Source organism: Paralichthys olivaceus, chromosome 21 (genome assembly GCF_024713975.1).
Source record: "Paralichthys olivaceus isolate ysfri-2021 chromosome 21, ASM2471397v2, whole genome shotgun sequence".
NCBI lineage: Eukaryota > Metazoa > Chordata > Actinopteri > Pleuronectiformes > Paralichthyidae > Paralichthys > Paralichthys olivaceus.
This window is the reverse complement of record NC_091113.1, coordinates 16,021,766-16,046,819: the sequence shown is the minus strand read 5'-3', so window position 1 is coordinate 16,046,819 and position 25,054 is coordinate 16,021,766. Positions and strand designations below refer to the sequence as shown.

The 25,054-nt window shown below is 41.5% G+C and overlaps 1 protein-coding gene across 2 annotated transcripts in view; it reads right to left on the bottom strand.

The window, feature by feature from the left end:
* Positions 1 to 25,054, bottom strand: part of LOC109627161 (dynein axonemal heavy chain 9) — a 129,741-nt gene that overhangs the window by 12,355 nt on the left and 92,332 nt on the right. For both annotated transcript variants that reach the window (XM_069517209.1, XM_069517208.1), the window contains 11 exons: positions 24,141 to 24,305; positions 22,635 to 22,775; positions 20,388 to 20,558; positions 20,094 to 20,216; positions 17,553 to 17,746; positions 16,292 to 16,440; positions 13,189 to 13,316; positions 7,317 to 7,544; positions 4,372 to 4,563; positions 4,037 to 4,228; positions 352 to 522 (listed from right to left, as the gene is read on the bottom strand). In XM_069517209.1, the coding sequence (XP_069373310.1) occupies positions 352 to 522; positions 4,037 to 4,228; positions 4,372 to 4,563; positions 7,317 to 7,544; positions 13,189 to 13,316; positions 16,292 to 16,440; positions 17,553 to 17,746; positions 20,094 to 20,216; positions 20,388 to 20,558; positions 22,635 to 22,775; positions 24,141 to 24,305 (1,854 nt within the window). The remainder of the gene's footprint in view (positions 1 to 351; positions 523 to 4,036; positions 4,229 to 4,371; positions 4,564 to 7,316; positions 7,545 to 13,188; positions 13,317 to 16,291; positions 16,441 to 17,552; positions 17,747 to 20,093; positions 20,217 to 20,387; positions 20,559 to 22,634; positions 22,776 to 24,140; positions 24,306 to 25,054) is intronic.

Genomic DNA, 25,054 nt, shown 5'->3' with positions numbered 1-25,054 from the left:
CTGCACAGAGCCCTGACCTCAACACCTTTGGGATTAACTGGACTGTATACCATACGTTATCAGCCAACATCAATGCTCAAATCCCTGCAGCCAGGTCCTAAGTCTGTTGGGAAGCCTTCCCAGAAGGGTGGAAGCTGCTGTAGCAGCAGATTAATACCTGTGGTTTTGGACTGCGATGGTCAACAATCACATATACTTGTAATGCCCTGGTGTCCCCATCCTCTGGTCATGATTTGTACATGAGCCACAAATATATAGGCTGTATGAGACTTTAAAATATCAATATGAGCTCATCCACAAATCATCTTTACACTGCGACTACAGATTTACTGTATAAATCATCCTATTTACCTTTTCCTCACGCGTCGCCCCGCCGCCATCGCCAACCCCTCCGTCTCTGGGCTGCATCTCCAGCACAGTGCGGAAAAGCTTCTCCGAAGTTTGAGTGAGGAAGCCAATCTCAGCGTTGGGATGGAGGCCGTACAGGTAGGGCGACTCAGCAGGTAGGGTGTCATCAATGTACTGGAGCAAAAGAGAACACAACAGAAATGTTGTAGCATCTGAAACCCACATTTATTGAAGGGGTTCACAAAAGAGGCTGCATAATTGTTTTCTTTTTTTTTGTCACCTTTTTACCTGAACAGGGTAACATTTTAACCCTAATTCCCTACCATATGATCAGAATAAAGATTATAAACGCCAATTGCCTTATGACTCAAAAGTACCAGTAATTTCCCCATTCAGGTGGGTTCTCTTTTCTAAAGTACTGCTGACAAAGGACGATAGTGGAACCATATAAATGATGAGATATTTCTGGGTGAGATTCAAATACTCAGGATCAATTGACAAGCTGCTAATGACCAGAACCAGGGGGAGGGAAATGGGGCATTTTCCATCTGCTGGTCCATAATGAATATCAAATCTTTTAAGTTAGAGCAGATGAAAGTGGAAGCTCGGTTCAGACAGGCTGCTTTTTGTGGAGCACTTAAACAAAATTAAAAAAAGAAAGCCTCTTCTAATCATAATGTCCTGATGAAAGTTTTGATGGAAAATATGTTGACCTTTAATACAGAAACACTTTGTAGTCAGCTTGTTTGATCTCCCCTTTACTTGCTGGATAATTTTTGCTGATTGCATATACCTGCATATTGTTTAAAGAGCAGTAAAACTGCTGAGTTACCAGGTTGTTCTTCGTGTCTTTGTCACCTCTCTTCTCCATATACTGGAAGTTTGCTCCAGATGGTTGAGGGAGGTGATGACCTCACACACACTCTGGGACCCACAGGCCTTAACAGCCCCTGTTCTCTGGCCAAATCTTTAACCCCTACACCCACAACCCCCAGCATGGTTGAATGGCGACAGCCAAATGTAAAAATGCTCCAGTCCTTCCCAACGGAGCCACTATGACAGTCAGGTTGTGCTTACTGAGCAGCAGACTGAGTGAAAATTAGATACAAGTTGTACTCGCCACTCCCTTTGGCTCCCTGGGGACTTCAAGGGTGAAATCTGGTCTGTCTGTGAGAACACGTTTTCTGACCCAGTGTTATTCCTATAAATTTTGTCAGTTGTCACTTTTTCTTAAGGGACACCAGTGAAGTTGTTTTTTGCTGTCATAGAATGAAGCTTTAAAAAAATTGACCCCAGAAAACAAATTCTATCACGAAACGGCCACAATATGCTCAGCCTAGCGTATTTATTTATCTCTAAGGATGATAAATAATATGTGAGCCTTTACAGCGCGCTGCCGCAGTTGACACGAGAGCCTGCCTCGCTTCTGATTTCACCCTGTCATATGCTGGTGTTAAATGATAAATAACAATGCACGACAAGTGAGGTGAGGTACTGAGGTGAGGCAGTAACCTGATAATGCCAGTGAGCTGTCACAGATTGTGTGTGAGCTGCTCTAAAGCAAAGTTAGGCTGCTGGATTCCATTTGTTATTGTCCATTTAACAACAAAACGTAGGAAAATTTATTCATCTACCTATTAATTCCTCAAGCATCTGCCTGTATGTGGAACACATATCTCGGGAAGCGTTTATTTTATACTTGGTAAGTGTATTGTTAGGGACCCAAGAAAGTGCAATCTCAAATTTGGTGTGATTTGGACATGCGAGATGTTCAATATTAATTGTCAGCAATTGGGTCAAACCACGGGTCAAAGTCACTGCCAAATCATTTTGATAATGAGTATTTTTACAATACCCTCGTTACAGAGACATTCATGAGTTTTGCAGGTGCTGAGCTCCGTCATATCAGCAACATTCATAGAATCACCTTCTCTTTACTATAGCAACTTTTCTTCAAAGTAAACCACAACAACTGATGCCGCAATGTTTTATATCGAGCTGAAATAAAGGGCTTTTTATTTTGAAATGTTGAGATCTTGCATCTGTAAATTGTGTTGATTACTTAACAGACCTCTAAACTAGTATATAAACCACACAAGTAGACATTTTATGAAAAACATTAACAATATTTTTTTTTATTTCAGATAAACCCGGTAGGACAGACTCAAAATGTTCTAACTTCAAAAAAAGTTCTGCACACAACATCCAGCACACACACAATAAAAGGTGACTGTTTGAGGAGGACTCACCAATGACAAGGAATAATTCTGAAGTAGATCTTGAGCATTAACACTGGACAAGCAAACAGCCCATTCCAAACAGACAGGTTTATAACAACACTATGCTAGTTTGGATAATGACCAACATTTGTGAACAGTCTCCAGGAAGATAATAGGTGTGGATAGATATTCACACTTTGTTGCTCACATTCATTTCTTCATGAAATGAAAAGGTGCTCAAGAAACAGGGGTTCATCCACAGGTTTTTGCCTGCACACTTCTGGCTCACAGTGGTGGGAAGTGATTGTGAGTGTTACACTGTTGGTTTCACATACAAGGACACCCCTTAATCCTATGTGGGATCATTGAACCTATCCAGGAATTTGAGAAGCACTTTAGATGAATATAAAGGTCAGTTTAAGGCTACAGAGGTTAGGATGGTGAATGGGTGTGTAGCGTGTTCAAATTCATGTTCAATCATAGACTACGAAGAGTCGAAGAAACAATTAATAATTGTCTTTTTATTAACCGTAATTTTCCTAAACTGAACTGAACTCAACGCAGTGAATGCTCTATTTATTTATCATCTTCATATCTGTCCACCACACACCCAAGTGTAATATACTGTATATTCTATTTTACCTGTGCATTTTTTTCATTCATCTGTAAATTAACTTCAAATGACAGAATTTGTCAAGCTATTTTAGTATTGTTTATTGTCTCTCTACTTTGAATTTTTGTCTTTCTATTTTGAATTCCCTGTTCCGAGAAGTATATGTATAAGTTTAAGTTTTAATAATTCATGTGTGTTACCATCTACTCTTGCCCCACACAAAATTCCATTATACTTGTACAGTGACAGTAAAGATCTCTTGAATTTTAAACTCAGCAATGCATTTTAGTTCTATTCTCTGTACACAATTTACTTGTGGATGTTAATAAGCATTTTGTGTTACATGACAGATCTAGATCCACTTATTTTGACTTCCATGCCTCTCAACGTTCCTTGTTAGATGACTTCTTAATCTCAGCTGTCTAACTTCAGGTTTGCCAGCGAGTTACTGGGAAACTCTTTCCACCCACGGAGCATCTCCACCTCTGAGAAATATTTGTATAACTCAAACTACAATCTGTTACGATCCAGGGACCCATATGGGAGTTTTATTGTTATTGATTTAGTAATGAATTGTAGAACTCTACACTGTACATTGGGAACAGTGATGGAGGAAGAAATACCTTTTAATAATAGTGATTCAATTACAGCAGCATTAAACTGCCATTCATTTTGCCACATTCCTTGGGGACCCTTGCTGGACCACAGACAACACTTCCAGAGGTGTAATCTTAGAATTTTCCTGTATTGTAACTATGTATTCATTGACCTTATCCTCTTTTTGTTGCTGGAATGACTTCATTTAATGTTTCAGATAGTCTAATGGCCTCATATGGTCTAACCTTGACTGCCTTACCTGGTGGTATCTTTTATAGTCCATGTTTCCAGGCAATGGGAAGCCCGGCGCGAGGCACAGGTCTCCCTCCATCATCTCAGGCTTGATGTACTCTTCCAGGTAGGTGCGACACAGACGGCGGTCCCAGTCGTCTGTGATGTGACCTCCATACATGATCTCACCAAACAGGTAGCGCAGGTCATCAAACGGCACCTGGGAATTAGAAACTTGCTTTGTTAGATGGTGGCCTGTGGTGTTTAGCTAGGTTCACGTGTTTAGATTTTCAATTAAGATTTCAAACGGTAGCCTTTGTAATCCTGTGCACAGGAATAAAAATATAAAAGTAACCTGTGTACCTTAGGATTGGCCTCCAGGTAATTATAGAGGACGTTGATAGAAATGGTGAGGTCACCGATGTTAAAAGGGTATGATCTGTTCCAGCCTTGAGGACCAAACTTCCTCCTCTCTGCTACGACCGCATGGAAGTAGCACACAGCAAACAAAATACTCTTGAACTCGTTCTCCTGTGCGCACATTTCCAGCGTGTCCTGGAAAACAACAGAATGACACATTTAAACGAGGCTGGACTAATCACATCCTGAAGTGTGCAGTTGCATTAACAGAGACACGTTGGTGTGTTACAGGTAAAAAGTTGTGGCAGGCAGCCCTGTGATCTCCTTTATTTAAAGTCCCCAGCGGTGTGGTGCACTAACAGACAGACAATGAGATGACTCGATGGCAATAAACCCTGCGATGAGATTCCCTTTTAATTGTCACAACTTGTCAGACGCTTTCAGCCTCCAACAGTCTCTGGGGCTCATTATTCCAGACAGGCAAATAAAAAACTGGACATAAATGGCATTGTGATCTCTGGGGGGAGAGACAGTTAAATAAGCATGCCAATAACCCCTATGGAAATGGGAAGGCTAAATTCTCTTTATTCCAGCATGTGTCATAGTGAGTGCCACGGTGAAGGCCTTTCACTCTCCCGGCTGCAGTGCCCTGGGGAGCTGATTCCTGTGATGCACACGTACGCACACACACAAGTACAGTGCAGGCTGACTACCACAGACGCACACACACACACACCCTATTGGAGGTTTAGTTAATATTCTGCGCAGTACTCCTCTGCTCAAAACAGCTGAAAGAGATGCATAGCCTTTCTATTCATGACCTGTGGACTGGAGAGAAACGACATGCAGTCAGATTGCAGAGAGACAGACACATGAGCAAACACATGCATGAACATGCACTGAAGGGTCACTTTAATATCAATAAACCTACATAGGTTAAGAGATTAGCATCTAGGTATGCGTGAGTCTGAGCAACATGACAATTTGACAGACACAGTGAATTGATCAGTTTCAGCAAACCCAGAATTGCAAATCCATAACAGCAACAACGGTGTTATAAAACTGTTATCTCAGTAAAAAAACGAAACAAGTGTGCTAGACATTAACATCAGCCCACCAGGACTCCACCTTACAGGCTTCCTAGAATGGAAATAGGCAGTGTAGCTGTACGCATCTCCCAGTGAAAAGGTCAGAAGGAAAGAAACTGTCATTTCTCTGGCTTAGCGCTGGCTTTGACCATGCGGGTGGGCTATTACAGAGAGTTAGCCTTACATTGATTAGCTTTCACTGAGTACACATGACTGGAATACTCCCTCCATACTTGCCTCAGCAGACCTCCCTTAGGCTCTGCATACAGCAAGGCTCACAAGCACAAAGTACTTATCAGGCAGATAGACATCGGCAAACCAAGAATCGTGGAAATGGACTGGGAGGGAGCCGAGCACTCAGGTAATGGTGCACAGGAAGATGCATTGGCAGAGAAGCACTGGGGTAATGATAATGCTCAGATAGAGATGAAGAAGTGATAAGGTAAAGAAAAGCAAGGAGAGTCCAGTGCAGCGCTCTGGTCCATTCTGACTATGACGCCTGTAGAACGGATCAGCAGCATGACAATCTTTGGCCACTCACTGATAACATCCATCTATCCATCTTCATGTAAAACCTCCATCTTCCCACAGACTGAAACCACACAATCTTTTGACGTTAGCATGTACTACATTCACATCTGTCCTCCATGGGTCAGTAGCAATTCCAAGGTGAGAGAGGTGACTGCAACCATCTGCCACATGCTGCATTTCTACAAATTGGCAACTTGATGAGAAATCTGGAGTGAAAATTGGAAAATGTGTTGTCTCAACTGCAGCTCATTGCAAAAAGGAAAATGAGTTCTTCAAAAGAAATATGTATCAAAAAGAGCTTTCAGTAGCTCTAAGATTGTTAAGATCCCAATAGAATAGGCACTTAGCACTCAGATTTTTCTTTCTCACCTTGTAAGACATTCTCACAAATTAAATAGTTTTTTCTTTTCTTGGAAAAAACATACCATATTTCAAAATGAATTGATATAATAATAAGCACATTTACAAGGAGCTTTAAAAGTTAAAAACTGAAGGCAAACAAAATATATTAATGAAGAAATTATATTGACATCTTAAAAATTGTTATACTGTAGATACAATTGGAAGACATTTTCTGATAATTAAGTAAAAGCATAAATACCAAAATGTAAAACCACTCTATTACTATTACAGTTCCAAACTTTAAACAAAGTTTCTCTGTCTCTATGAGTCTCCCCTGCAATACACTGGCATCCAGGTTGTACCACGCCTCTTGCCAAATGAAAGCTGTGATTGGCTCTGCCCCTTCGTAACCATCCGAGGATAAGGGGTTCAGATAGTGGATGGATGGATGAATGGATAGATGTTATCCAAAGTGACCGAAGCACAACACTAAAGCTTCAGAAAAGCAAAGGTTTCTGCTTTTGTTTGGATACATTCGTAAATACTTCCAAAAACCTTTTTTCACTTAGTTGAAATTGATGTTTAAGGGTTGACAATGGCAGATTTATCCATATACAATGAAATCGACCACACAATAAATTGTGAAAGGGTCTGAATACGCTCGTATTTTTACAACAGCTGCCAAAAGCTGTGAAAGCAACACAGTAATACATTTATCTAATAAGGTAAAGCAGCTGAACATGAATTGAACACAGCAAATTGTTAATTATAGATCCAGCAAATACATTCTAGTTGTGTATCTGATTTGGTTTTGTAATACCTTTCATATTAAAAATAGTCATGTGATCAACATTTCCCAATTAAATAATGTGAAAGTGTTTAAATGGAAAACATTCAAGTGTGGTACCTCAAACTGTATGTACAATATTTAGTTATTTTCCACCACTGATGAGCTTATTATTCTCAGATTGCCTACTGGACCTTTACCTGGTTGAAGTTGTCTAGAGCCTTGTGCAGGTTGGCATGCATGCCTGTAGGTGGTTCATTGGTGATCTTGATGGAGTTCTCCAGGATGCCCTGTGGGATGATGTGGCCCTCGGGGGTGGAGGAGGGTTCAGCACTAACAAACACCCTGAAGTTCTCGTGGCTTCCCTCTGCGAGCTGCTCCAGAAGTTTCTCTAAAGAACCCAGCCAGCCAGCCACCAAGTGGATGTTCTACAGGGAGAGGAGCAGGAAACCGGGCCAGCAGGGAGAAAGATGAGGGAGAGGATGACATGTTATTGGTCGGGGACAAGCTAATTTTCCTCTCTGAGGGTTGAAAACCTAATCTTCACTTAGATAATGTTTTCTGTTGGATATCTGTGAAAATTCTGGGCTTTAATGGATAAACCATAATAGCTTAATTAGATGTTTGATGCTGGAATTGCCTGTATAATTTATTTTTGTAATGACAACTAGCAAAAAGGAGCAATTAAAATGTTGCATATTCTCCTCTCTCCACTGTGACTTTGATGTGGCACCAAATTAAATGGTACATAGCACTTGAAAAACTCATTTCTAGATTGCTGACATTACGCGACCATTCTCCAGCGCAACTTCAGCTGACTTTCTGCATATTCATCTCTCAGTGCAGCGAGGACAGGGGGCCTGACTTGTACTATCACACAAGCATGGATGAGCTCAATTTTCCATCTCAACTGTCCTGACACTTACAGGATATCCTGTGAATGATAAGGAGTCTGCCATGCCCCCCACATCTCACCATGCAGCGCTGCCCATTCCCTAAATCTAATTACAGCACTAATAACTACAGTCATTAATTCATAAGCCTCTTTGCGTTCTCATTTCCCTTTGCTCTCCATATTTAATCTTCCTTATGATGGCTGAAGTCCCTTCTTTCCGAATGATTGGACACGACATGGAGAGGAACGTCAAATTTTTGGGAGAGTCATTGAATAAAAGAAAGAAGAGGAGAGAGGTTTTACATTCTGTGGGAGAGCGGTCCGGGAGGAACTGGAGGCTGAGAAGGGGATAAGTTAAGTTTGCCTCTCGATGCCTTAGAGAATAATGAATAGTATACAAATTAAAAGTCTAAATTCAAGTGCTTTTTCATCAAGCCACAGTACAGCCCTTCCTCTTGGCATGTAAATACTTTGGCAATAAAGGGAGCCAACAGAAGAAGTGAGAGACTGCCTCAGAACTTGTCACTGTAATGAAACCATTCATCCTCTGGCTGCAGGGGGAGAAGAGGGAGAAGAACAAACAGAGTGAGAGAGACAGACCAACAGGCTGACAGACAAACAAACAAGACAGAGGAGCAGCCACTACTTTATGGCTTTTTAATTAACTTTCAGGTGCAACATTTTTTTGTTCCCTCAACGTCTTCTTGATAAGAGCCTTCCAGCCCCTGTGATGACGGCGCTGATACTACATCAAAGAGTCACCTATTTACATAGTAATATAAAAGTTGAATCTAAAACCCATTAGAAGCCACCACTGGCAAGGTCTTTGATGCATTGCTATCACACATAACCTGAGGGAAAGCACAATGGCACATTCAACTGCCTGTCACACACACAGCTTGTACAATAGGAAATATATAGAAACACGCAGGTGCACGCACACACTCACAGCGAAAATTTCTCTTTCACGAAAGCAAAAGCACATTTGTCAAGGAGCAGCGCTGAGGACAGCTGCACAGCTGGGCTCCAGCACTGAGGAGGCGGCCCTGCAGTAGAGAAGCCGTCAGACTCCAGACTGACGTCGGAACACTGTGTGCCGAGAGCATAACAGACTCCTGAGTCTAAAGTTAAAACTGGTCAGGATAAATTTGTTGGATACGAATAAACACTTTGGGCCTTATCTGCGCGTGTAAAAACGTGTGCAAACTAGATTTCACTTGCAAAAAACATGCAAGCTGATCTACTAACGGTGAGCACTAAGGATTGTGTGCAGAATAACATGCGCTTTCCATTTAGAACATTTGCCTTAATGAATAATCAATATAGGGTGTTTCTACCCCAATGCACAAAATATTAGGAGGAGTAGATACTTTAATTTAGAACACGCATTGTGATTTACAAAGCCTGAAAATAATCTCAGTGATTGTGACTGCATCTAGATTTATTACGTTTGAAAGGTAGGTGCTAAATAAAACTGAGCATTCACAGCCACTAAAGAACGGAATATTTACCTCAAGCCTCAAGAAAAATTAACATCGACATTCATCATGTCTTCCGATTTCCCTCTTTTGTCAACATTACATTTTTAGCTGGGGGTTTTCTTTTTCGCAAGTTGCGCTTGTCGAGAGTGCTTTCATCTCCTCCCGTGCGCTCTCCTCCCTCTCCATTCCCCTGCTGCTCCGTTGTGGGGCCGCTTGTGTTGACAGACCTCACCACTGCCTGTACCCCATCTTCAATCCCTCTTGCCAGGGCACTGATGGCCATCCCAGATACAGCGCTGACCTGAATATTTCTTTGCTGTAGCTCAACAACATGTTTGTTTGCCTTTTTCACTAACACATCCAATTCCATGGCATTGAATTTCGCTTTGCACTTGCGGTCACTCTGCTACCGTAATGCTCCATGGTGGAAACCAGTAATGCACACAAAACACTCATTTAAATACTACTGCCTTGACCATGTTTGCACCAACCAAACGTCTGTTATAATTCACACACAATTCACTCTTTATTTAGGATCTTAGTAGACCAGGCCCCTAGATTTTGGATGCAATGCTTGTTCCAAAGCCCTGGTGAGAAGGGAGGAAGGTCGGGTGTAGTCAGGAAACCGCTCCCTGTACAAAACAAAATCTTTGCTACAGAAACAACTGAATGACAGCCTCCAACCCTGGTAGAGTAAGGTTCCTCACTAAAGAAATTTAAAAAAGCCATTAAACCACAGCTAAGAGACCAGCCAGCAAGCCCTTGGCAGAATAGTTAATGTGTAGGCCAGATTGCTCTGTAACATAGTCAAGCAATCTCTCAAACGGTTTCAGCTACACACTCCATCGAAAAGGCGGCAAATGACATCGTTGACAGAAACACTCTGGAAACTGTTCTGAGACAAGAGCAAAATGGGAACTCTTACAGAGCGACGTCAAGCAGAGTTATCCACTGTGAACAATTGGTGTCAGGAAAAGGTCCTACTGCCCCCGCTCTTCTTGCATCTGGGTATTTACTGGATAATGAAGACCACCACAGCACAGAGTGGACAACCACAATGCAGCTGGATGATCTGAACTTGACCTCACTTTATCTATATAGTGCTATACCTCACGTCAACAGCAGACACAGAAAACAAGAGAACTGGCAGACACCTCGCAAGTATAGATCTCAACATCCATAAATGGATGCCACCATCAACAAGAACCTCAGGTAAACAACCTGTGGAAGAGGAGATCTAAACAACAAAGATGGGCATTGATCAGGCACACACTCCAGAAACCCAATGTCACCTGGCACGAGAATCTTGAGAAGGACGTCAAGCAAAGTGAGCTGACATGGAAACATAAAACAAGACTGAAGACTGGCAAACTGCAGTCAGTGGCCTATACTCTATACCCTATTACTGTCAGGCCTTTGTTCGTCCCCCAGTGTCTCGTGTTCAACGTGACGAGCATACCAACTCAAGCGCTCTCTCACCTCGCTGTCTTGCCAAATAAGTGCATTCAACCAGGTGGCATGTTTCCATCACTGCTGATCAGGAAAGAGTCGATAAAAACATGTATCTACTACAGAGTCATTTCACCCGGGAGTGAACGCTTGTATCCAATCTCATTGCAGACAAAAGCCAGATGATAATGTGTGGAGAAGCCCCTTAAGTATGAAATTACGATTTGGGTGGACTGTTCTTAATAGTCATCTAAGTCTCTGTAATACATTTAAGTTATATCCCTCAGTATCAATGCAGTAATTACTTTTAAACACATAGCAGACAACAGAGGAGAGGATGATCAAGTATTAATCTCAAGTATTATCTGGTTGTAAAGTGAAATGGTATTTTGAGCATCCAGGGTACTGGAAATTCTTGAATCTTGAATGCAAATGATCATAACAATCATTACAAAAGATACACAAATATGGTAGAAAACATAAACAAATATAATAATTCTCAATATAAAAGGAATGAATGAATCATTTCAGTTTCAAAAGCCGACCACAGGACTCTGGCTCTTCCCAAAGTAAAGTGACGAGGAAGCCTTTTCCTCAAACTGTCTCTGCTGCTTTCTGTTCTATTCACATTCTTTTCTTCCACTGGCTGCAAATGGGGTGGCATTAGCAGTAAACCTTCGAAGAAGCTGGTGAGCTTAGGCCACTTGATTCTCACTGCCTGGCCAATGTGTGATATTCAACTCCAATCTGTCCGATTGATTGCCTCTCTATCTCACCCCCTCCTCCATCCCAATCGGCTGCTTTCAAAGTTTCTGCATCTCTGTCTCACAGGCCCATCTGAGCCAGAGCGGCTGTTCTATAACATAATTACCCGTTGACGAAGGGGAATCTGCCTTTGACCTGGCCGTCCACTGATTGAGCCGGGCCCAGCAGCGGGACAGTAAAGGTGGACTGTGAGGGGATGGGGTTGATAAGTAGGAGGATGGCTAAGATGAGACAGTAAGGAGGGGAGGGAGAGGTAGCAGGTTAGCGAGAAATGTGGGAGGACGTGAGGATTGATAAAAAGGTAGATGCAATGCAGAAAATGATATGGCTGAAGTGTGAACATTGTTGCAGGAGGTGGAATGAAAGGTTGGAAAGTGGAATAGAGGAGACAAGACGGAGCATTCTAGCAGGAGAAAATACTGTTGGTAAAATACAGAGAGATGAGAATATGATACTTCCCCTCCCCTTAGGTTTCCTCTCCCTCCCCTGCCAGTGCCACGGGGGTGGCTCACAGCAGGCAGACAAACGGACAGCTGATGATAAAGCGAGTGGGAGGTTTGTTGCCAGGGGGACAAGGCCTTTTTAAGCCTATCGATCGGGATTCTTATGCAAAGGTAATTAAACATCTGCTTGTCTGTGCTATCCTGGGTCTTGAGCAAAGAGTGATGGCATCCCAATCTTTTTTTTTAATTTCTACTAGCTGTGAAATTCAAAGAAAAGGGTGTCCTGCAGTGCCCAGTCTGCGGTTCATATCTGTCAATACTTCCTATTGAAATTCCACCAAGGTTTCCACTTAAAATGCAAACGCCAGCCTTGCCCTCCAGATAAGAGAAGAACAGACACCGTGGCTGTAGATATCGTACTGTATAATGGTGCAGCCCTTTCAGTGAGGAAATTTATGCAGAAAATTAAATTCACTTTTTAATGCAGATAAACCTGGGTAGAAAGCAAACATCCCATTGAGTATGCAATGAAGAACAATGTGATAATACTACCGGACTCATTCACAACACACACACCGATAAAGGAAATGCCACCCGAAACCACTCCTGAATAGAAAATCCTTGACATAAATGAACCCTGCATTCATTTCCCTAACTGTGTTATGGATGCAAGTGTTTTTTTGTGAATAAAATATCTGTCACTTTTCATTGCAAATGTATTTTTTATGATTTGGCACCTTTTGTGAGAGATAGAGTTTATTACATAGGACATTGCAGTGAGTCCCACAATGTCCGGAGAATCATACCTCAGCATGAAATAACACAGTAGGTATTTTGTTCAAATATCTCAAACTATAATTACATCTACGCTACATGATTGTTGGAACTTTCTGTGAAAACAAAATAAGGTTGTGTATGTTCTGTCCGTTGTGAATTTAGGTTGTGACAAGTATTTTGTTGTGCTTTGGATTAAATACCACAGTAAAATATTTTTTTCTTTGTGTACAGTGTGCACAGCATGAGTATGAGAATGCTGTACCTGTAATATGACCCAATGGCCCTTCTCAGCTGCCAAATTGAGGGCTTGTTCAGCAACGACCTCCTGGCCTTGACCCAGAGAAACATTATGGAAATTCTTGTTGTCAAATGTGAAGCCAATCTTCTTCCCTGAAACAAAGAAGACAAGTGTCATTTCATAGAAAAATATCGTCCTGACATGCTGGTTAACTATAGGCCTCAAACTGTTGTTTAATATTGTCATTAACACTTGCTCTTTTTATCCTACTGAGCATTTAGCTTAGTAGTAGCATTGGTAAAGAGCTAGCCTTGATGAAAGGTAAATAAAAAAGATGTGTGATATGATGATATATGAAGTGTGATGACAGAAACTTGTTATATTGTTTCCTAATATTCTCTGTATCCTTCATTTTGTCTATTTTGAGGAAAGGTGACAAACATGTGGAAGACACTTTGTGTTCTTCCACACGGCATTAATTTCAGCAGGATATTGAAATGAAGGCAACACAAACAAACATAGAGGACAGCGAATGTGAAAGAGAACGGGGAAATTCCCAACAGGAGAAATATTCTAAGGAGCCAAGACAAAATGGGAACCTCATGCCTAAAGCTACTAATGTTGGATGAAAAATGTGAAATTGACCATAAAACCGAACTTTGCAAATTATGGTGCAAACCAGTCCCCACAACATATTGAAAAAAACATCACTACCCTCTTGTACCTACGCAAGACTCACGTCAAACAGTAAGGAGAGAGTTATGGATGAGAGACACAAAAGTAGTCGAGTGTTCAAAACAGACTCCAGACTCTGACGCTGCGAGAGGCTTTTGCCTGCAGCACAACATATGGCAAAGAGTCATGAAGATGGAAGGAGGTAACAGCTGCCATTGCTACTCACATCTGTAAAGACATGGCCTCAATGTACACGGTCAAGAAAGGGTACATGAATGAATGATTTCTATTGGGATATGAGACTTTAGTCAAATCACACAGCATTCTAACTATATAATGTATAAAGTAGCCACTCAGACATCAGGGTCACTATGATTGAGAATGCAAATAAAGAGGTCAACTTTATTATTATGTAAGGACTTTTCAGATGTTGCAAGGCCTCAGTGAAGAACTGCTTGCTGGATTAAAGCATCTGGTTTTCTGTTTGCACGTGTTATGTTAAACATACACAGTTGTTTAAGGGCACATTTGACGGAGCTACACTTTCTATTTCCGTATGTTTCCTAAACAATATTTACCACAGAACCTCCAAACCTTCCAAAGAACACTTCAGTGTCCTCGGGTGAATCAGTGGCATTTTTGCCCAGCTGTTGTGTTTGCATGGTTAAGCATACATTTCTTCTTGCTTAGATGCTCAGTAAAAGATCATTAACCGTAGGGTTGGTAAGTTGAGACACTTTTTTAATCTTATTCGTTGAAATCCTCTTCATGTCCTGATGGCCATCAATAAATAAAGTTTTCAAACATGTGTTTTGGGGGTGTAGCTTTGATGAGAGGGCTGATAATAGAATGCGGGTTGCATATCGTAACCTGCTCTTGCTAGCTTTTCCAGGGCTATTGCTGCAATAATTTTGAGGTGATTCTATTTCAGAAAGGTGACTGTTGAGCTACCGATCCCATAAAAAGCTTTAAACAAAACTTAATACACCACCAATTCCGAGCTTACTCCTGAACTGAAAACAGAAACAGCACCATTAATATCATGGTGAAATGAGCAGTGATGTAATGAATGGACATTCATCACAGTTTAAAATAAAGTTAACAGGCTTCAAACTCCAGTTGCGTTGAGATAACAGTGATATTGATCTTTTCATCTAATTTTCAGAAAGAAATTAAATGAAGCAAATTTCCCCAAATGTCACAGTATGTGTTTAACTTCCCTGCCAGCAGATGGTCAGTGATTCAGCCTTGTCCACCTTAAATTTCATTCAAACAATACAATTACTTGTCTGTTTCATTAAAACTCCAACCTGAAAGCAGGCAGATAGCGGAGGTCTATCTCAGGGATATTAGTCCCCTGCAGTGCAAACAAAATCACATCATCTATCTAATGAAAATCTAATTGAAGCCTAATACCAATGAGAAACCCAATAGTCACAGCTATCATAGCAAAGCACCTTTTCCTGGTTCAGGTTGCTGCTTCACACCATCAACACGCTCTGTCCACATCTGCAGCAATTGACTACTTGAAGCTTTCTATTTAAAATGACTGACTACAGTCAGAGTGAGGGTGCAGATAATCAATGATCACACCGCTTACAGGCAGCTCCAGGAAAAGAGTGTCCTCATATCAAATTGGAGGAGGATGGCAAATTTCAATTTGGGGTTGAGGGCCTGTCTACAGCAGGTGTACGGTTGATTTAACCACCTGCTGCTGCCTGTCTCTGTCAAGATGAGGCATATAAAATATTCCAAAACAACCGTGCATTCTGGGTAACAGCTGTATTTGTTGAAAATACTCTATGATATTGATCCATTCGTTTAAGAGGGACTTTCAAGTAGAAACAGAAATACAAAGAAGGGAAAATCATACATACGCAGAACATGAATATAAGATGATGAATTACTTGAATACAGAAATACTGACATTGCAAAATGTTCAGGGACTTGGCTAAAGGGACTTGGTTAAAGTAGAAACCTCTCAGTTCCAGTAAACTGCAATCTGAATATTTCCTCCTGCTGACTCCAAATCAAATCAAACAGCACACCCTGCTGCCATCCGCACAATTCATAAGGAATGTAAAGTAACTCTAAAACCAATGACATTTACTTTCACTGCCCCTAATACACCAGTGGTGTTGTCTCATATATTTGTGACCTTTAGTATAATCTCCTCAATCTATCCAGAGCCTGTAGTGCATTGGCAAAGATGGCAGATATCACAGCAGAGTCACACAGCACTATCTTTCCAGTGCAGTAAGAATCAAAGTGGAAATCATGGAGGCAGGTAAGCGTGCGCTTAACTTCAACAGGCTTTTCAACGAAAATCCTGTATGTTCCCACCACATAAAGAAATGACTGCTAGACCGGCAATATGTCGGCTCTGATAAAGTCCAACACTCTGAGGCTGAATTTTACAGCTTATTAAAGATAAAACAAGCGAGAGTATTACCATGTTTCTCCACATCCTTCAAAGGGTCAACTCCAGGAGAGAGGATGAAGAACATGGGCGTAGCTGGACCAGATTCTTCAAAGGAGATGGCGAAGTCCAGGGATCTGCCAATCACGTACTTGTTTCCCAGTTTCTCCTCTACAAAATCTCTGTGGGGGGGAACACGACTCGGTTTTCAACAATTTTTATTATCTTTGACCGACAAGCTAAATAAGCTGAAGAGTCTGCTGCCTCTGTAGTACGGTGCATTGGATAGACAGGTACTATATTATCTCTAGCCGCAACTGTGTTGTCAGTGGCTGTTTTCAATTTCTGCATCTGTCTGCATTTAAAACAATTTTTTCCCCCCATTGTTCTGACCAAATCCTTCTGTTTGAAATATTAGTGACATTCCACATATTCCACATTTCAATCTTTGCTAGCAGATTTTTTTTTGACGATGGGAAGCACAACACAAATGCAGTTTAATACTTACTTTAGCAGCTTAGAGGAACTATCACACATTTTATACACATTATCATGTGTTAACATAAAAATCTTCATTAGTGCACTATTTTTCCTGTCTGACAGTCAAAATATTAATTAGAGATAATGCTATGATAGGATCACACCACAGTGACACGAATCAAAATGGTTTCATATTGAAATACTCATTAGACATACATATACATACAATCACAAAGTGAAAACAATATAAACCACACTGTAGCGGCTGGTCAATACATGAGAAATTGTGTTGCCTTAAGCTGCTTTTAGATGTACAGTGCAATGCCTGACAAACGCAATTGAACGAGTGAGGGTCTCTGGGCTTTCTCCGGACTTTCTCCAGGAATTTTCTATTACTGCTGCCTTGTTCATGTTTTAAAGGCAAACTCTTAAAGTCCGCACCCAATTATCTGGACATCCTCTGGAGGTCATGTCTGATAACGGCTGTATTTTATTCATTGTCTGAATTTCAATATCCAGATAAGATATTGAATGTAAATACCAGGTGAACACTGTGCCCACAGTTGACATGACATTTCGAGACAGAGGGTGAGGGCTGTTTCTCGTCTTGTTTAATAATGAGGCTTATTGATTGTACCTGGAAAGTTGTATAATTACAGTTATTTCTGTTGACCTGTAGCAGGTGCTCTGTCAACTCAGATTTTAAAGTCAAAGGTTGAACAGTTTAAACCTGTAACCTTTCACAAGGAGCACAGGTCAGTAAAATCCTTCACAGATCACAGAGCAAACGTCAAGCTACGATTCCACCTCTCACCTTACGGCGTACGTCATGCGGTCAGGCCTCAGAGCCCTCATCATGCATAGCCTCTGAAGCGAATTTTTGTTCTTCCACTCCTGGGGGAATTTCTCTTTTTCAGGACACTCGCACTCCACAAACTTCTTCCAGCGTTTGGCTGAACCTTCGATGTCTCGATCCAGGTTTCTGAACTCTTCCAAGGTGCTCAGGGCCTGTTGGTGGAGGAAAAGAAAAATGATTCATACAGGAAAAAGTGCTGCGACACTGTGATCGAGTTTTGACCACTTCAGAGCCATTTTGCAAAATACAGCAAAAAAGGACTAACTTTGTTTGCAGAAGTTGGAGGGGAAAAAGAGACAAAAAAAGTTAGACAGGAGTGCTTATCTTTCCTCATGCCTATATAAATAATATTTATTCGGAAATGGAAATGCTGAGTAAACACGATCCCTTTCAGAACGTTGTGGGGGGTGGGGAGGACTGAATATGCATCCGTTGCAGAACCAGTGGGGGTTTATTGTGATGCCCCAGCTGACAGACATGTTATCTCAGCTGAGGAGAACAGCAGTGTCACACAGTGCAGCCGCGAGCAGGTATACTCCCTGACAAGTGTGCACGCACGTGCACGCACGCACACACACACTACCAGCAGCTGCTCTACTGTATAAACCATGAGGAGGGTCCTGGAACCTTCCCACAGCAGACACATGGAGTAGGCTACAAGGTGCCACAGAAAAAAAAAAATGCAGTTTTTAGTTCTCCCACAACCAGGACTTAGAATGGTTGCATGGTTGAGTGAGATGAAATAGCTCGGCACACAGTCTGTCACTTCAACTTTGTTTAATTACCGCAGGCGGTTGGCAACCTCTTGTCCCCAGTGGGGGGAGAACACACTCGGCCTCATGGGATTCCTGCTCTGTTAATATCCTCAGGAGAGCGTAGCATTCAGAGGATCTTAACCTCCGTTAAAGCTTTCCAACTGATTATGTTTCCAACTGCAATAAGAAAATCGGGTGACACAATTTGATTAGCAGTAGTTTAAACATCTACGGTGGGTTGAAAGCAGTCGGAGAAAGGTCGTCTCTGAATCCTTGGAGGAGTTTAGGTTAAGTTAATATTCTAGGCAGTACAGATTGAAAAATTCATGAGCATGAGAGGGGGAAAAAAAAAAAAAACATGCTACCACTATGGTTAAGTTTGCTGCCAAACTGATCTGACATGCAAGGGAACCTCTGCTGCTTGATGTTCACAGCATTGCCTTGCCGTCTGGCAATTCTCCCATTTGTCCTTTAAGAGGAATTATGGGTATGCATAGCTTTGCTGCTTTAAAATAAACCAGGGTCATGGAGCAAAGCACGGGCCCAAGAATCACATACCGTCAGACCAGAGGTTTGGGTGAAACAGAGAAAATAGACTTCAATTAATCCTTAAGTGTGTTTTCAAGTTAAGGCAGAGTTGTTGCCAGGAGACTGGGCTGCACAAATTGCATCATAAGAGGCAACTGCACACACCGGGTAGAGCAACCAAGTGCTAAAATAACTTGAGGGAAATTGTGGATTTCAGTCATGCCTCTCATACATGATAGGGTGGACGAAAAGGCATCAGAGTCAATTACATTTTTTACGACTGGAGACCATTTTTCTGACATTTCAACATTGAGGGGCAGCTACATGGGACTCCAAAAATGAAGCTGATTTGCAATTTACCTATGTCTTCATGTAGCTTTCTAATACATCTTTATGAATGTCAGGAGGAGAGCTTGATCTCTTGATAAAAGAGAGTATTTGATCATGTAAAAACAGCTTTAGCTAAATTAACAGAGCTTAGCACTAAAGTTTTTTACTGATTCTTTTTGCATTCATTCAATTCACAGTAAATTCAGTTTGCCCAATTCATGTGGAATAGAATACTATTTGACTGTAGATTATCATTATATATATAGAGAGAGAGAGAGAGAGAGAATTTTTTTTTTAATATAAAGTTACTTGACAATTTTGAAACCATCCAGTGCTGAGAAAGGATTCACATTAGCTGTGCTGGACCTTGAAATATCACATGAGGGGTGGGTAGTTAATTCAAATATGTTTCTTGGATAAACTGTATTAAAGGTAGGGTTGGAAATCCTGAAAAAAACTAGCAAGAGTAGGCTACACTTTGAAAAAATGGAACTGATACATCCTACCCCCTCCAATCAGCCCTTAAAACTACCCTGCCAAAACACATGGAAGCAAACCGCCTGACAGCGGCAAGGAGACGACTTTTCTGTGACTGGCTAGCTAACTGCTTGATGACGCCGGTCATGTGCAATAAAAACATGGGCACGGTGAAGGCAGGCAGGCAGGTTTGTTCATGACAGACAGGTATGACAGCCAATCATTTAATTTGGATGTTGTCACCACTTCACCAAGGATCCTGCATCCCCTAATTCTCATTTGACCACTCACTTAGAAGACATTTTAATTGATTCTACCTCTGCGAGTCACAACAAGAAATCATCTCCTCTCAACAGTCATTACATTTCATTAGCGGCAACAACACAGCCGTCTCTGCCTCTTTCCGTACCTTGATCCCGCCCCAGGAGTGGTTGGAAAAGAAATCTACTGGTGATGTTACACCTGGTTGGACAGGGTATCTCAGAAGGAAGTCCAGCTCTACAGGGTTTATTTCTTTATTCATCACAAGGATCTGGGGACACAACAAACATAGATGACTTTGAGATTCTGTATTTCGAGCACACACTCCATTTCCTTTCCACTTGATTAAATCCAGACAGGTCCTCTGGTCTCAGGAACAGCTGATTCAATGGCCAGCTTGTTCTCAAAAACAAACCAAGATGAAACTGGCCTCCCTTCCTACCTGGAAAGCGAGCTGAGCAATGTACGTGAGCTTGTCACACTCAAACAGGCCTCTGGTGGTGTACTGGAAGACTGAGGAGGTGATGCTGTCAATTAGGTTGGACACCCGCTGGTTCAGAGTATCGTCCTGCTCGGCCTTCAGAACCGCTTTCTGGAAGACCACGCTGAATGCCTGTGGATTGACACACAACACAAAGTAACAATACTGTCAAAAAGAGGGACACTTTCTACAAGATAGAGGCAAATACATCAAATGACATGAATGAATAACTAACTGTTGTGTTGTATGTGGCTCAGTTATAAGTTGGACATCCGTTTCATTTGACATGATAGATATGATGCCGTTAGTCCTAAACGTGGACTATTCAATATGACTCTGGCTTTTATGAAAAGCATTTAATTGTAGTAGATTGAAATGCTCTTGCAGGTCATACAAGTATGCATGACTGTGTTATTATTGTCGTAAATGTAAGTTAGTGGACTTGATACTAATTTTTATTTTTAATTGTTAAATCTCAAAAATGGCCAAAACCAACAAAGAATGAATCCTGCTGAAACGTACTGTGTGTGTGTTTGTGTGTGTGTGTGTGTGTGTGTGTGTGTGTGTGTGTGTGTGTGTATCCATGCCTGATATATAGCTCAATTGTTGTCCAAAAACCATTAAAAATACATCAGTGTGCCACACCAGGTGATATATTCCCTCATTACCATGAGCGGGCACGTTGCATTTTATTTTGACTCAATCCCACATACATTGTCCTGCTGGCAGAAATACTAAGTGGACCAACACATTTGGGGTATTAGAGTATTGCTGAAAATAGTCCAACAAATTTTCTTCCTTCATCAATTTATGCAGTTTATATTGTTGTTCACAATGTTGACATGTTTGTCAACAGTTGCCCATTCACATAAATAGCAAGCAGGAAGCAAAATTAGCATTAAAGTTATGGGAAGTGATTGGAAATAAACAAAGTTGCTTAAGTCAAGAGAACCAGGGGAAGGATAGGGAGCACTCTACCCTTCCTTTGCCGCCAGGGTCGTGTGTAGTTTTGAATGGGATTGATAGGGACTGTAGACAAGAGACTAGCAGCGACGATAAAGTGAGTGCATGGGGGTGTGTATGCTACTAGTGTGGGGCAAAGAGACTGACGGGGCTGCATGGTAAGAATGTGGATGGATGTTTTGACGGCCCACTGTTACGGCAGCCCACTTTATGGCCCACCAAGATTTGTCCCTGTAGTATCAGGAACTGCTGCTGAGGCGGCTGTGTCCTCATTTGACTGACTTTCACACAAACTGCAGTTTCAGGTTCAACATTTGCTGTGGGTTTGAGTTCTTTAACGTTACACTTTCACCCATTATTAATATGAAACATTGATTAGGACAGCTTTAAAGATTTGCACCTTCCACAGGAATCAATGGGTCTGGGGCTGAGTGGCACCAGCAGCATAAGAAGGCAGAGTTTTGAAAGAAGGATTAACAAACTGTTGGTTTTGGTCTTTTCATGGGATTTGTCCTTGAAGCTGCGTCTCCGTCTAATGTATAGTGTGAGCTCCTGACGTGTATAGGGTGTTAACAGAGAAAGTTTGGGCTGCTGGAGAAATTCATTTTATATGGTTCGACTTGTGACCAGGCTGGTGATTACTATGGTACGATTTCTTCAACATATCCAGCAGTGCAGGTATGAGGGCTACACACACTACTGATCAAAACTACTAAGTTGTAGTCTTACTGAATTCTTTGAAAAATGCCTGTGTGACTATAAATACAAACGTCACTAAGGTGATAGAATAATTGTCTTTATCTTCTACTCTGAGTACCACAGTGCCATTTTTGCCAATTTACCTGTCACACTTTGCTCATACCTGGTGTGAAGAACACATACTGTAATGCATTTCATTTCATTCGGAAGGTCAAAGGTATATCAACACTGAATGTGTTTTCATTTGATTACGTTGGGAAATAACTTGGGCCAGGGCAGCTACCTGCAGAGTCTGGAGTGATTGCAAACCATATCTCAGGCTGCCTCCTCTCAGCAATCGCTGGCTGACAATATGAAAGACATTATCCTCTACATAACCACATTAGGGAGCCACAAACACAATAAAAGCAGGACAAAGAGCATAAAACATGGTGAGCAAATGGAGAAGGGAGGGAAGAAACAGAGGAGTGAGTGTAAAGAGGGGTCTCACAGGGGGCCCGTGAGGCAGGGAGGAAACATGGCAGGTCAATAGACAGTATACTGTACCTTGAGAGAGAACTGGTACATGGGGTGGATTTTATTGAGGTCGTTCATTATGAAGTACAATAAGGAAGCCCGCGATGCTGCTGGTCGGTAGTGCTCCCGAGTCTCATTGATTTCGGCCTCTGTCACCTTGGCTTCTTTAACCTACAGTAAAGACAGTGCAAACAAAGATGGAATCACACTCACAGACACAAGCACACATCTGAACACATATTCATACACAAAAGGTTCATCAGTCAGCTAATGATGAAATTGTGCACTATCCAATAAAACACCCTCCAGTAAAGAGCAGAGCTATTCCAATTTCACGGTTCCAGAGAATATGTTCCCACACCGCGTGGAACATGATGATTATGAGACTTTTCTGTTTTTGCCAGCAAATGCCCGCACAATTATTCTTAAGAACGAACATCTGCAAAGGCAGCACTCGTCTCCTCCCTGACAGAAGGCACACTCTCAAATCATCACACAGAGCTTTCTTAGAAGTGCTCTGAAATATCAGATACGTCAGTGATTCTTCCCTGGCAGAGACGATCCGCTAAACTAACGTGATCTGATTTGCTGACCAAAAAAGAGAAACATAGCAAGGCGATCAAAAAGAAGGGAATATAGAGCAGCTTTAGACTGCAGTCCACAAACTACAGTGTGAATATTTTGCACATACAGGTTACCAATGAAATACTTACTGAGGTATATCTACAAGAGGGAACAAAGGAAGAAATACAAATAATAAAGGGAACCTGGAAACTGGGTGTCAGCACCATGCAAATGGGCTGAAGATAGGTCTTCATTGTAGTATTGTGTGTGTGTATATATTGGAAATGAGCTCAAGTTTTTGAAACATTAAAAAAGAAACATAATTTTACGAACAAGGAAATGTTTTGATATTTTTGATAATCAAGCTTTATGTGTTTTCACATATTGGTCATGATTGTGTGGTGACTTGAACTGTTGTCTCGCAGCAAAAGGGTTCCTGGTTTGAATCCCAGTTCAGGGTTTTTCTATGTAGAGTTTACATGTGCTCCCCAAATCCTGTGGGTTTTCTCTGCATACTCTGGCTTCCTTCCACCTCCAAAGCCATGCAGATCAGGAATAGGTGAAACTGTGACTCTTAATTGACTGTAGGTGTGAATGAGAGTGTGAATGGTTGCTAGGCCCTGTGATACACTGGGGAAATGTCCAGGGTGTACCCCGCCTCTTGTCCCATTGTCAACTTATATGTATATATAAATACAGTGAAAATAGGGTGAAAACGGGACTAAAACTTTATTTTCTCAACTATTCCTATCGTGTCCTACTAACTACAATAATAGTCAATGTGTAGTCAAGTTTTTAAGTCTCTCTTAAACACAAAGTTATGACCTATCTCCTAACTATTTTACTGATTCCCATTATCGACAAAATACTTGCACTGAAACTTGTGATCTGTAATCTTAAGCGTTGATGGGATCAGAGAAGTTCTGATAACACGACAAGGTGTTGTAAGAATAAAAAAAAAAAGATAAGGACCTTCTCTTCGATCTCGGCAGCGGTGCATTTCGTTGTCTCCAGGTTTTCCACCAGTTCTGTGTCACCGAGGAAATCTCCTGAAGCGGAGGACAAACGCGACAGCAGGTTGTCCTCTAGGGTCTTCAGGGTGATCTTGAAGCTGTTCTGCTGCTTCGTCAGGTCGGACTAAGAAACACAGAAACACACAAAAACTTTCTCTTTGACAGATTCTGCATGTCAGAGCATTTCTCATATACACCATATGCTTGCTGTCAGATTCTTTTCTGGCCTTATCATCATAATCTGAGGCGGAGAGGGGATGTTCAAGGTGTGGGTCAATATGAGGACATGAATACTGAAGGACACCTCAAAGGCAGAACTAATCAATATGCTTTGCATCGGCTATCTGGACCCATAAAGGAAGCGCTCTGGGCTGGATTAGCCAGCTGTCTGGTTTCCAACATCAAACCTGCTGGGCGACCCAACCCTTGGCATGATGAGACCGTCGATTCGAGGGAAGGAGCTTTGATGGGAAAACTACACACAAACACACACACACACACTGTGAATCATTAGATACATGGCATTATGGGTTTAATTATAAACCTATACAGGAATCAGACAGAATAAGCACGCATACACACGCAGCTCAGTCACAGGGTTTTGCTCACACCTCACCATATGGATTAGAGCACCCCGTCGTCTAATAAAGCTTAACTCAAACCATTCTTTTTTTTCTGTCTTTGTTCTCACTGAGAGAAACTTTAACTTTTTCAAAGAGTGCTGTTTGAGAGGCGTTTGGAGAACAAAGTCGACAGGGCATGGTTGCTTCTCTTTTTTGCTTCATCCAGCTTTGTCCTTCATTATAGTCCGTTGCAGCTTCTTGTTTCTGCTCGATAATGACTTTGCTTTTATTGAAGTTTCCTTTAATAGAA